The sequence below is a fragment of the Pristiophorus japonicus genome, chromosome 9, assembly GCF_044704955.1.
Source record: "Pristiophorus japonicus isolate sPriJap1 chromosome 9, sPriJap1.hap1, whole genome shotgun sequence".
Classification (NCBI taxonomy): Eukaryota; Metazoa; Chordata; class Chondrichthyes; family Pristiophoridae; genus Pristiophorus; species Pristiophorus japonicus.
The window spans coordinates 198269694-198282395 of NC_091985.1; the positions used below are offsets into that span (position 1 = coordinate 198269694).

Below are 12702 nucleotides of genomic sequence, written 5' to 3' on the forward strand. Positions count from 1 at the left end.
GGTTTTAGGATTGGAGGAGGTAACACAGATCAGGAGGTGGGGGAAATTGGGAGTGTGAGGCCATGGAGGGGATTTGAATACGAGGATGAGAGTTTTAAAATCGAGCTGTTTCCGGACTGGGAGTCAGTATAGGTCAGTGAGCACGGGTTGGGGGGGGAAGATGGGTGAACGGGATTTGGCACAAGTTAGAATACGGGGCAGCAGAGTTTGAGGGGCGCTCAAGTTTACGGAGGGTGGAAGGTGGGAGGCATGCTGGGAGAGCGTTGGAATAGCCAAGTTTGGGAGGTAACAAAAACACTTCGAAATTAAGGATATCTAAAAAATGTTTCTGTTCGAGACAAGTAAACGCCTAGTGTGTATTATGTTTTACCCGGGACTGCTGAAGTTTTGCTTTCCTACCAAGACTTGCATTAGAATCGGGACAGTGTTTTTAATGAGTTAGATGAGAGATTGCCTCACATTTGGTCTTTAATTTGGCCAATGAAGGCCCAACCCATAACCATATTATAATGTTACGGTAGAATTTGGAGTTTGGTTAACGGAACTGCTTGCAAAGATAATTAAAAGTTAATCGAAGGCATAGAATCGACGGGTATCCATGACGACCGACTGGAGTGAGACAGATCTAACACAAGGCCTCTGATTTAATGGCCCAAAGTTGTGCTTGAGACATGCACCGGCTGGACCAGGGAGGACAAGGCAGGATGAATTGAGAGACCATAGGGCTGGATTTTCGACGTTGCTCATTTCGGGGCGGTAATAGAGGCGGGGTGGTAAAGTTTGCACCCTGGGAACAGTTTGCGCCTCAGTCAGCATAATTGGGCGGCTAGACCCCATGTGTGGGGCGGAGCGCCAAGGGAGGCGTTTTCACAGGCGGTCCCAGCAGGGCGCACCGCGGGTCGGGCAGGAGTCAAAAAGCGAGCCGGTGTCACAACCAGGGGCATTGCACGGAAGAAAGTCTACAGGCAATGTTCGCCGCCCATGGTCGACTGGACGTCTTGGTCAGCGACAATGGTCCGTGCTTCACAAGCACTGAATTCCAGGACGTCATGGCAGGCAATGGAATCAACCATGTCAGAACGGCACCGTTCAAGCCGGCCTCAAACGGCCAGGCGGAACGAGCAGTGCAGATAATCAAACAGGGGATGCTCAGAATCCAAGGGGGTTCCTTACAAAGCCGCTTATCATGCCTCCTGTTGGCCAATAGATCCCGACCACGCTCGCCTCTTCCGGGTGGTAATACTCCATGCCCCGCCGAAACCGGCCCCGAACCCACCCAGAAGACCTCACCGCCACCATTGCCGCCCTTCCGGGGCAAAAACAGAGGTGGACAACACCAAAAATCCCTTTGGGACGATAAGGCCGGACGAGATAAGAGGGTCCAAGTGGATAAATTCGCCTTCTAAATTATAAACAAGAAAAGATGTGATGTGTAATGGGTGGTGAACCTCTGCTTCAAGTTTGGACAAAGAACTCAAAGTCCCCTTGGGTATTGAGTTTTTAGGGGAACCACTATAGGTCAAAACATGTGGTGAATATCCCATGCCAGGCCCAACCCTAAAAACACAGCAGAAGTAACAGCCTGAAGGCTTATCCCCACAGATGGTGGAGGGAAGAACCAGAATTTGGGCTGGTGATCCCATGCTCCACCAAAGGAGGTCTAAACAAAACGAAGAGAGACCGCAAGCCAGAGAACTGCTCACGTGTGCCAGTCGTTTGTCCGATCGAGATCGGTATCGGCTACTTGTCATAGTCATATGTTTTTGCTGTATAACTAAACTCTGATGAAACACAATATACCCACCATATTGGTTTCGTCGATGCTGATTATTAAAATGACCAGAGGGAGCCTCAACTTGGCTATTTCTAACCGAATGAACAAAAGTTTCAGCGGCAGATGAGCTGGATACCGGAGGAGACGTACCTGCTGGCTCATGATGTGGCCCATGTGCTGCTTGGGGGGTGTTCCGATGGGGGCCGTCCGCACGGGTGGGCTCCCGATCACGGGGGAGGAGGACCTGGGAGGGGGGGCACGGTCCGACAGGTCTCGCTCTTCCTCACGCCCGAAAGCCGGCCTCTTGGGCAGGATGGAATCCTTGGATCCGGACAGCATCCGATTGTCCTGTGGAAGGAGGAAGGAGGAGGGATCACGGATACAGCTGTGCCAGAGAGCATTAGACATTCTGGGCCCAAGTTTCGGCATCAGGTGAAAACGGCGCACCTCCGAGACTTACGTGACCTGCCTGGGCTCGAAGGTGCGCCGGAATATTTTGCTGCAATTCTCCGGTCCTCCTGGACCGTGGCGTGGCGCAGCGCAGTCTTCCTGGGGCGGAGCAAGCTGCAGGCGGGCGGGGCTAAGCCCCTGCGTGTCTGAAGACTGCCAGCTTCGTTACGCATGCGCGTTGCAACATGCGCACCTGCGCAATGGCTCAGCAGGGCGTTTTTCCCCAGTCTGTTTCAGAATGGTGTGGGTACCGGGGAGGGATGGAGGAGCGTAGAAAGAGGGCACTAGGGAGGTGATCGGTGGGGGAGAAACATGGGGAGGGCTGGAGGAGCGAGGCCAGGGATGGAGGAGCGAGGCCAGGGATGGAGGAGCGAGGCCAGGGATGGAGGAGCGAGGCCAGGGATGGAGGAGCGAGGCCAGGGATGGAGGAGCGAGGCCAGGGATGGAGGAGCGTGGGTTGGGGGGCACTCGAAATGATCGAAGGGCCGGAGGAAAGAGCAGGGTGCCTCCGTCCAGCCTCCCCCCCCCCCCCCCGGCGTTCAGCCCCCCCCGCCCCCCCGCCGAATCCGCTCGAAAGCACCCCCAATCTCAATTAGGTCACCCCTCAACCTTTTTTCCAAGCAAAAAGCAATCCAGTCTGTTCATCCTTCCCTTATAGTTATACCCTTTTTGGTCTCATCCTTGAGAATCTTCTCCGCACCCTCTCCAGCGCCTCTATATCCTTTTTATAATATGGTGACCAGAATAGTGCACATTTCTCCAAATGTCTCTGGGAGTGTGTTAATATTTTCAGGGGGTCCCTGGGAGTGTGTCGGTATTTTCAGGGGGTCCCTGGGAGTGTGTCGGTATTTACAGGGGGTCCCTGGGAGTGTGTCGGTATTTACAGGGGGTCCCTGGGAGTGTGTCGGTATTTACAGGGAGTCCTTGGGAGTGTGTCGGTATTTACAGGGGGTCCCTGGGAGTGTGTCGGTATTTACAGGGGGTCCCTGGGAGTGTGTCGGTATTTACAGGGGGTCCCTGGGAGTGTGTCGGTATTTACAGGGGGTCCCTGGGAGTGTGTCGGTATTTACAGGGGGTCCCTGGGAGTGTGTCGGTATTTACAGGGGGTCCCTGAGAGTGTGTCGGTATTTATAGGGGGTCCCTGGGAGTGTGTCGGTATGGGGGTCCCTGGGAATGTGTTGGCATTTACAGGGGGTCCTTGGGAGTGTGTCGGTATTTACAGGGGGTCCCTGGGAGTGTGTCGGTATTTACAGGGAGTCCTTGGGAGTGTGTCAATATTTACAGGGGTTCCCTGGGAGTATGTCAGTATTTTCAGGGGGTGCCTGGGAGTGTGTCAGTATTCACAAGAGAGGGGTCCTGTGAGTGTGTCAGTATTTACAGGGGGTCCCTGGGAGAGTGTCAGTATTCACAAGGGAGGGTCCCTGGGAGTGTGTCGGTATTTACATCGAAACATAGAAAATAGGTGCAGGAGTAGGCCATTCGGCCCTTCAAGCCTGCACCACCATTCAATAAGATCATGGCTGATCATTCCCTCAGTACCCCTTTCCTGCTTTCTCTCCATACCCCTTGATCCCCTTAGCCCGAAGGGCCATATCTAACTCCCTCTTGAATATATCCAATGAACTGGCATCAACAACTCTCTGCGGCAGGATATTCCACAGGTTAACAACTCTGAGTGAAGAAGTTTCTCCTCATCTCAGTCCTAAATGGCCTACCCCTTATCCTAAGACAATGTCCCCTGGTTCTGGACTTCCCCAATATCGGGAACATTCTACCCGCATCTAACCTGTCCCGTCCCATCAGAATCTTATATGTTTCTATGAGATCGCTTTCATCCTTCTAAACTCCAGTGCATAAAGGCCCAGTTGATCCAGTCTCTCCTCATATGGCAGTCCAGCCATCCCGGGAATCAGTCTGGTGAACCTTTACTGCACTCCCTCAATAGCAAGAACATCCTTCCTCAGATTAGGAGACCAAAACTGAACACAATATTCCAGGTGAGGCCTCACCAAGGCCCTGTACAACTGCAGTAAGACCTCGCTGCTCCTATACCCAAATCCCCTAGCTATGAAGGCCAACAAGGCTGCTGTTTCATTCTTAATAATTGATTCCAACATTTTCCCCACTACTGATGTCAGGCTAACTTGTCTATAATTACCCGCTTTCTCTCTCCCTCCCTTTTTAAAAAGTGGTGTTAAATTAGCTTCCCTCCAGTCCATAGGAACCGACCCAGAGTTGATAGACTGTTGGAAAATGATCACCAATGCATCCACTATTTCTAGGGCCAGGGGGGATCTCTGGGACTGTCACCTAATCTAAGTATCAGCATAACCCTCTATTCCCTTCTCTCTCATATGCTTATCCAGCCTCACCTTAAATGGTTCTATACTCTGTGTCTCAACTACTTGTGTTTGCGAGTTGCACATTCTCACCACTCTCTTGGTAAAGAACATAGGAAATATGAGCAGGAATAGGCCATTTGGCCCCTCGAGCCTGCTCCGCCATTCAATAAGATCATGGCTGATCTGATCTTTGCCTCAACTCCACTTCCCCGCCCGCTCCCCATAGCCCTTGACTCGCTTGAGAAGAAGTTTCTTCTGAATTCCCTATTGGATTTCTTGGTAACTATCTTATATTGATGGCCTCTAGTTATGCTCTTCCACACAAGTGGAAACACTCTCACTGTGTCTACTCTATCAAAACCTTTCATAATTTTAAAGACTGTAATTAGGTCACTCTTCAGCCTTCTTTTTACAAGTGAAAAGAGAGCCAGCCTGTTCATCCTTCCCCGTCAGGTTTACTCTCGCATGTTTGGTATCATTCTTGTAAATCTTCTCCGCACCCTCTCCTGCGCCTCCATATCCGTTTCATAATATGGCGACCAGAATTGTATTCAGTACTCCAAATATCACTGGGAGTATGTCTATATTTACAGGAGTTCCCTGGTTGTGTGTCAATATTTACAGCAGTATCCCTGTGAGCGCGTCAATATTTACAGGAGGCCCCTGGGAGTGTGTCAGTGTTTACAGGGGGTCCCTGGGAGTGTCTCAGTGTTTACAGGGGGTCCCTGGGAGTGTGTCAGTATTTAGAGGGTCCCTGGGATTGTGTCAATATTTACAGGGTGCCCCTGGGAGTGTGTCAGTATTTACAGGGGGTCCCTGGGAGCGTGACAGTATTTACAGGGGGTCCCTGGGAGTGTGACAGTATTTACAGGGGGTCCCTTGGAGCGTGTCAGTATTTACAGGGGTCCCTGGGAACGTGTCAATATTTACAGGAGGCCCCTGGGAGCGTGTCAGTATTTTCAGGGGGTCCCCGGGAGCGTGTCAGTATTTACAGGAGGCCCCTGGGAGCGTGTCAGTATTTACAGGAGGCCCCTGGGAATGTGTCAGTATTTACAGGAGGCCCCTGGGAGTGTGTCAGTATTTACAGGGGGTCCCTGGGAGTGTGTCTCTATTTACAGGGGGTCCCTGGGAGTGTGTCTGTGTTTACAGGGTCCCCGGGAGTGTGTCTGTGTTTACAGGGGTCCCCGGAGTGTGTCTGTGTTTACAGGGGGTCCCCGGGAGTATGTCTGTATTTACAGGGGGTCCCTGGGAGTGTGTTTCTATTTACAGGGGGTCCCCAGGAGTGTGTCAGTATTTACAGGGGGTCCCTGGGAGTGTGTCTCTATTTACAGGGGGTCCCCGGGAGTGTGTCTCTATTTACAGGGGGTCCCCGGGAGTGTGTCTCTATTTACAGGGGGTCCCCGGGAGTGTGTCTCTATTTACAGGGGGTCCCCGGGAGTGTGTCTCTATTTACAGGGGGTCCCCGGGAGTGTGTCTCTATTTACAGGGGGTCCCCGGGAGTGTGTCTCTATTTACAGGGGGTCCCCGGGAGTGTGTCTCTATTTACAGGGGGTCCCCGGAGTGTGTCAGTATTTACAGGGGGTCCCTGGGAGTGTGTCAGTATTTACAGGGCGACCTCTAGGAATGTATCAATATTTACAGTGGGTGTGTGTTTACCGGAGGTTAATAACGTTGATGAGCTGCAGGCGCAAACAGTTTTGTGGGAATATGATATAATGGTGATAACCGAGACCTGGTTCAAAAAAGCAGAGGATTGTATGCTTAATATTACTAGTTATTCTGCAAAGATCGGAAAGGAGAAAAAAAGAGTATGGGTTGCAGTTTTGATTCAGAAAAATATTGCAGTGCCAGAAAGAGAGGTGTCCTTGAGGGATCAAAGTCTGAATCTATTTGATTGTGTTGAGAAACAGTAAAGGAGCTATTACACTACTTGGTGTGTTTTATAGGCCATCAAATAGTGGGAAGGAGGTTGAAGAGAAAATTTGCAAAGACTGAGAGTTGCAAGAACTAGAGTAGTGAGAATGGGAGACTTCAACTACCCCAATATTGAATGAGGCAGTGCTTGTGTTAAGGGCAGAGGAGGGGAGGAACATCAGAATTGTGGTCAGGAGAATTTTCTTGGTCAGTATCTTTCCTGCTCAAAACAAGGAAGGAGGCATTGCTGGATCTGGTCCTGGGGAGTGAAGTGGGTCAAGGGAAGAATGTCATAGTTGGAAAGTATCTCAGGCATCGTGATCATAGTATCGTTAGGTTTTGGTTAGTTATGGAGAAGGTCAAGGAGCAATCTGGAATAAAAATACTTTACAGGAGAAGGGCTAATTTCAGCTAACTGAGAGGGGTGATCTGGCCAATGGTAAATTGGAGTCAAAAACAGACAGGCAAAAATGTAATGGAGCAATGAACGGCCTTGAAAGAGGAGATGGTTCAGGCAATTCACTAAATATATTCAAAAAGGAGTTAGATGAAGTCCTTACTACTCGGGGGATCAAGGGGTATGGCGAGAAAGCAGGAATGGGGTACTGAAGTTGCATGTTCAGCCATGAACTCATTGAATGGCGGTGCAGGCTAGAAGGGCCGAATGGCCTACTCCTGCACCTATTTTCTATGTTTCTATGTACAGTCTGGGTACAAAAAACAGATATCCCTGGATGGTGAAAGTTTGACAATACAAGGGAGAAACAGGTTGAATATAAAAAGTTCACAGGGGGAAAAGGATTCCATAGGCACATCATGTGTCTTTTATAGGCACATCAACCGTAAAATGTTTGTGGGGCCGATTACTGGATGTGCTCAGTACCACATTAATGAAATCAATAATGAAATTAAGAGGAAGAATTGCCTTCAATGAATTTTAAAACAATTTAGCAGGTAGCTACAGTCTAGGGAAGGGTAGTATAATGTTTATGTTACTGGACTCATAATCCAAAGGCCTACACTAATGATCTGGAAACACAAGTTCAAATCCCACCACGGCAGCTGGGGAATTTAAAATAAAATAAAAAGGTCATATCAGTAATGGCGACCATGCAACTACCAGATTGTCGTAAAATCGCTCTAATTGCCCTTTCGGGAAGGAAATCTGCCACCCATATCCGGTCTGGCTGATAATGTGACTCCAGACCCACAGCAATGTGATTGTCTCTGAACCGCCCTCTGAAATGGCCGAGTAAGGCACTCGGCTGTGTCGGGATGGGCAATAAATGCCGGGCTGGCCAGCGACACCCAGGTGAGGTCAGCTATCTTTTCTTGCACCCGCTCCAGTGCCTCTGTGGCTTTTTTATAATATGGAGACTAGAACTGTGCCCACAGTACTCCAAATGTGGTCTAACCAAAGTTCGATAACCAGTTTAATATAACGTCACCAATGTCCCCGCTCATTTTTTTTGGGTGCGTGGCCCCTTTAAATGGGCTGCGTTCCCCATTCTAATTCCCGCACGGCGGATTTTCCATTTAAAAGCCGCTCAGCGGCGTGCCCGGGACCTCCAGACCTCTGCACGGTTGTGCAGCTTAACTGGAACATGGAATTTCACAGCGTTTCAATTCTATCCCGGCAGAAATGAACCCCAGTGCTTGGTTTGCTTTTGATAGGGCGATAACACTGCGTTGCTACTTTTAATGACTTGTGAATTCATACCCCCAGACCCCTTTGCTCCTCTCCCCCCATCTGGACGCTTATTTTCCACAGAGTATGTGGCCTCTTTATCCCCTCCCACCATCACATCATCATCACAGGCAGTCCCTCGGAATCGAGGAAGACTTGCTTCCACTCTTAGCATGAGTTCTTAGCTGGCTGTACAGTCCAATATGAGAACCACAGTCTCTGTCACAGGTGGGACAGATAGTCGTTGAGGGAAAGGGTGGGCAGGGAGCCTGGTTTGCCGCACGCTCCTTCCGCTGCCTGCGCTTGATTTCTGCATGCTCTCGGCGATGGTACTCGAGGAGCTCAGCACCCTCCCGGATGCACTTCCTCCACTGAGAACAGTCTTTGGCCAGGGACTCCCAGGTGTCACTGGGGATGTCGCACTTTATCAGGGAGGCTTTGAGGGTGTCCTTGTAATGTTTCCTCTGCCTGCCTTTGACTCGTTTGCCGTGGACGAGTTCCGAGTCGAGCGCTTGCTTTGGGAGTCTCGTGTCTGGCAATGCGAACTATGTGGCCTGCCCAGCTAAGCTGATCAAGTGTGGTCAGTGCTTCAATGCTGGGGTGTTGGCCTGGACGAGGACGCTAATGTTGGTGCGTCTGTCCTCCGAGGGGATTTGTGGGATCTTGTGGAGATATCGCTGGTGGTATTTCTCCAGTGACTTGAGGTGACTACTGTACATGATCCATGTCTCTGAGCCATACAGAAGGGCGGGTTTTACTACGGCCCTGAAGACCATGAGCTTGGTGGCAGTCTTGAGGGATTCCCACCACAAATGCACCAGCTCATACACTCTTCTATACGGAAATTAATTTGCCATTTAGAAACATAGAAAATAGGTGCTGGAGTAGGCCATTCGTCCCCTCGAGCCTGCACCGCCATTCAATAAGATCATGGCTGATCATTCCCTCAGTACCCCTTTCCTACGAAAGAAACATAGAAAATAGGTGCAGGAGTAGAATTTACACACCCAATTTGCAAGTTTATTAACTTACAGGGAATGGTGTTGTCTAATTGAGAGCGAAATATAGAAAACATTTATCTACGTACCTCTAAGTGGGACAGGAAGGGATTCCCGATCCCGCCAAACACCATGGGCCCTTCCCACATACTGGTATTCAGTCGAGGAGGTGCCTGGGGGAGAAGAAATAGGAGCATTAAATAACAACTTGTATTTCTATAGCGCAGTGCAACATCCCAAGGTGCTTCACACGAGTATAACGAGATACCAAATTTGATATTTGATAAGTAGAAATTAGCGCAGGTGACCAAAAGCTTGGTCAAAGAGGTAGGTTTTAAGGAGCGTCTTGAAGCAGGAAAGAGAGGCGGAGAGGTTTAAGGAGCAAGGTCCAGACCTTGGGGCCGAGACAACAGAAGGCACGGCCACCAATGGTGAAGCGATTATAATCAGGGATACTCAAGAGGACAGAATTAGAGGAGCGCAGACATCTCGGGGGGGTTGTGGGGCTGGAGGAGGTTAAGAGATAGGGAGGGGCGAGGGTCATGGAGGGATCTGAAAACAAGGATGAGAATTTGGAAATCGAGGCGTTGCTTAACCGGGAGTTAATGTAGGTCAGCGAGCACAGGGGTGATGGGTGAGCGGGACTTGGTGCGAGTTAGGACACAGACAGCCGAGTTTTGGATCACCTCTAGTTTACGTCGGGTAGAATGTGGGATGCCAGCCAGGAGTGTGTTCGAATAGTCAAGTCTAGAGGTAACAAAGGCATGGATGAGGGCTTCAGCAGCAAATGAGCTGAGGCAAGGGCGGAGACGGGCGATGTTATAGCGGTGGAAATTGGCGGTCTTAGTTATGCGGCGGATATGTGGTCAAAACCTAATTTCAGGGTCAAATATGCCACCAAGGTTGCGAACAGCATGGTTCTGCCTCAGACAGGAGTTGGGGAGAAGGATGGAGTCAGTGGCTAGGGAACAGAGTTTGTGGCGGGGACTGAAAACAATGGCTTCGGTCTTCCCAATATTCAATTGGAGAAAATTTCTGCTCATCCAGAACTGGATGTTGGACAAGCAGTCTGACGATTTAAAGACCATGGAGGGGTCGAGAGAAGTGGTAGTGAGGTAGACAATGAGCTTGGTGGCAGTTTTGAGGGCCTGGTCAGAAATCAAGCACAGACAGTGGAAAGAGCGTGCGGCAAACCAGTCCCACCCACCCTTTCCCTCAATGACTATCTGTTCCACCTGTGACAGGGACTGTGGCTCTCGTATTGGACTGTTCAACCGCCCAAGGACTCATTTTAAGAGTGGAAGCAAGTCTTCCTCGATTCCGAGGGACTGCCTGTGATGATGGTGAGGTAGAGCTGGGTGTCATCAGCGTACATGTACAAAGTGACGCTGTGTTTTCGGATGATGTCGCCAAGGGGCAACATATAGATGAGAATTAGGAGGGGGCAACGGATAGATCCTTGGGGGACACCAGAGGTAACGATGCGGGGGCAAGAGAAGCCGGTGCAGGCGGTTCTCTGGCTACGATTAGGCTGGTGCGGCACAGTGACAAAGCAGCCGGTCGCTGCAGCACTGGCATTCTCCGCAAGAACCCGCATTGACTGAAGGAGGTCGAGCGTGGAGCTGGCGAGAGGGCCTGAGCTGGTGCTGTGGGACACTCGCAACAGGTCAGGTGAACTTGCCTGCACTGGTGGGAGGGGACGCGCCAGGTGTGCCTATCCGTACTGGAGGGAGGGACACACCAGGTATGCTCACCTGTACTGGAGGGAGGGGAACGTGCCAGGTGTGCCCACCTGTTCTGAAGGGAGTGGGGTAACACGCCAGGTGTGCCCACCTGTACTGGAGGGAGGAGAACGTGCCAGGTATGCTCACCCGTACTGGAGGGAGGGGAACGTGCCAGGTGTGCCCACCTGTACTGGAGGGAAGGACACACCAGGTGTACCCACCTGTACTGGAGGGAAGGACATGCCAGGTGTGCCCACCTGTACTGGAGGGAGGGGAACGTGCCAGGTGTGCCTGCCTGTACTGGAGGGAGGGACACATGCTAGGTGTGCCTACCTGTAATGGAGGGAGGGAACGAGTGAGGAGCGCCCACGGACTGGAGGGAGGGACGGACCAGGCCGACTCACCTGCAGCGGATGGTTGGAATGCACGGCCCTCATGATCGCCGGGTCCTCCAGCTCATTGTCGATGACCAGCTTGCTGATGCTCTCCGCCAGGTTGTTCTCCTTCAGCAGGTCGTCCGGGTTCCCCGTGTGGCTGCCCAGACACTCGTGCTGCTCCTCCCAATCCTCTGCCGGACAGATGTTCAAAGGGTCAGACGGGAGACTGAGCTTTTTTTTGCTGTCTGCCCTCCCCGGTGAAGTGGAGAATCGAACCGATGTATAATGGCCACCCCCGACCTCCCTCCCTCCCCTTCACCATGCCCTTCCCTGACCCCACCCCCCTCACCCCTTCACCGTGCCCTCTCCCGACTCCCCCCCACCCCTTCACCGTGCCCCCCCCGACTGTGCACCCTCCCGACCCTTTCACCCCCACCACCGTAACCCCCCACCGTGCTCCCGATCACCCCCCCCACTATGCCCCTCCTTCATCGTGCCCCCCCCCACCCCATCCCCATTCACGTGCCCGTGCCCCCGCCCCCCGACCCTTGACCCTCCCTCGCTGCCCATAACGTCAAGCACGAGTCCAGACAGCGATTGACTTGTCACCCAGAAGCCTCTTCACCGCCGTTGCCGAATCACACAGCGGTTACAGCACAGAAACAGGCCATCCAGCCCAACAGGTCCGTGCCGGTGTGTGCGCGCTCCACACGAACCTCCTCCCACCCCTACTTCATCTAATGGGCCGGCTGTGCCTCAGTGGGCAAGCACTCGCACCTGAGTCAGAAGGTCGTGGGTTCAAGTCCCACTCCCAAGACTTGAGCACATAAATCTAGGCTGAAACTCCAGAGCAGTGCTAAGGGAGCGCTGCACTGTCAGAGGTGCCATCTTTTGAATGAGACTTTAACCCGAGGCCCCGTCTGCTCTCTCAAGTGGAGGTAAAAGATCCCGCGGCACTATTTTGAAGACCAGGTGAGTTATCCTCTATGTCCTGACCAATATTTATGGGAGCTTGCTGTGCGCAGGTTAGCTGCTATGTTTCCCACATTACCACAGTGACGACACTCCAAAAGCACTTCATTGGCTGTAAAGCACTTTGCTGCGTCCTAGGGACATAAAAGGCGCTATGTAAATGCAAATGTCTCTTTCTTTCATCTAAGCCAATCGGCATTTCCTTCCATTCCTTTCTCCCTCGTACGTTTAACTAGCTTCCCCTTAAATGCATCGATGCTATTTGCCACAACCACTCCCTGTGGTAACGACTTCCACATGCTCACCAGCCTCTGGGTAAAGAAGTTCATAGAATCTCAGAAATTTACAGGAGGCCGCCATTTCGGCCCACTGTGTCCGCTCCGGCTGACAAGAGGCTATCCAACCTAATCCCACTTTCCAGCTCTTCGTCCACAGCTTTGTAGGTTACGGCACTTCAAGTGCAG

The 12702-nt window shown here is 51.6% G+C and overlaps 1 protein-coding gene across 1 annotated transcript in view; it reads right to left on the bottom strand.

Moving 5' to 3' along the window:
- The window catches only part of LOC139274043 (protein PAT1 homolog 1-like), an 86482-nt gene extending 75030 nt beyond the window's left edge, over positions 1-11452 (bottom strand). Inside the window, 3 exon segments of the mRNA XM_070891097.1 lie at positions 1925-2122; positions 9255-9338; positions 11294-11452. Coding sequence (XP_070747198.1) covers positions 1925-2122; positions 9255-9338; positions 11294-11326 — 315 coding nt within the window. The 5' untranslated portion in view covers positions 11327-11452.
- Between the last annotated feature and the right edge of the window lie 1250 nt (positions 11453-12702).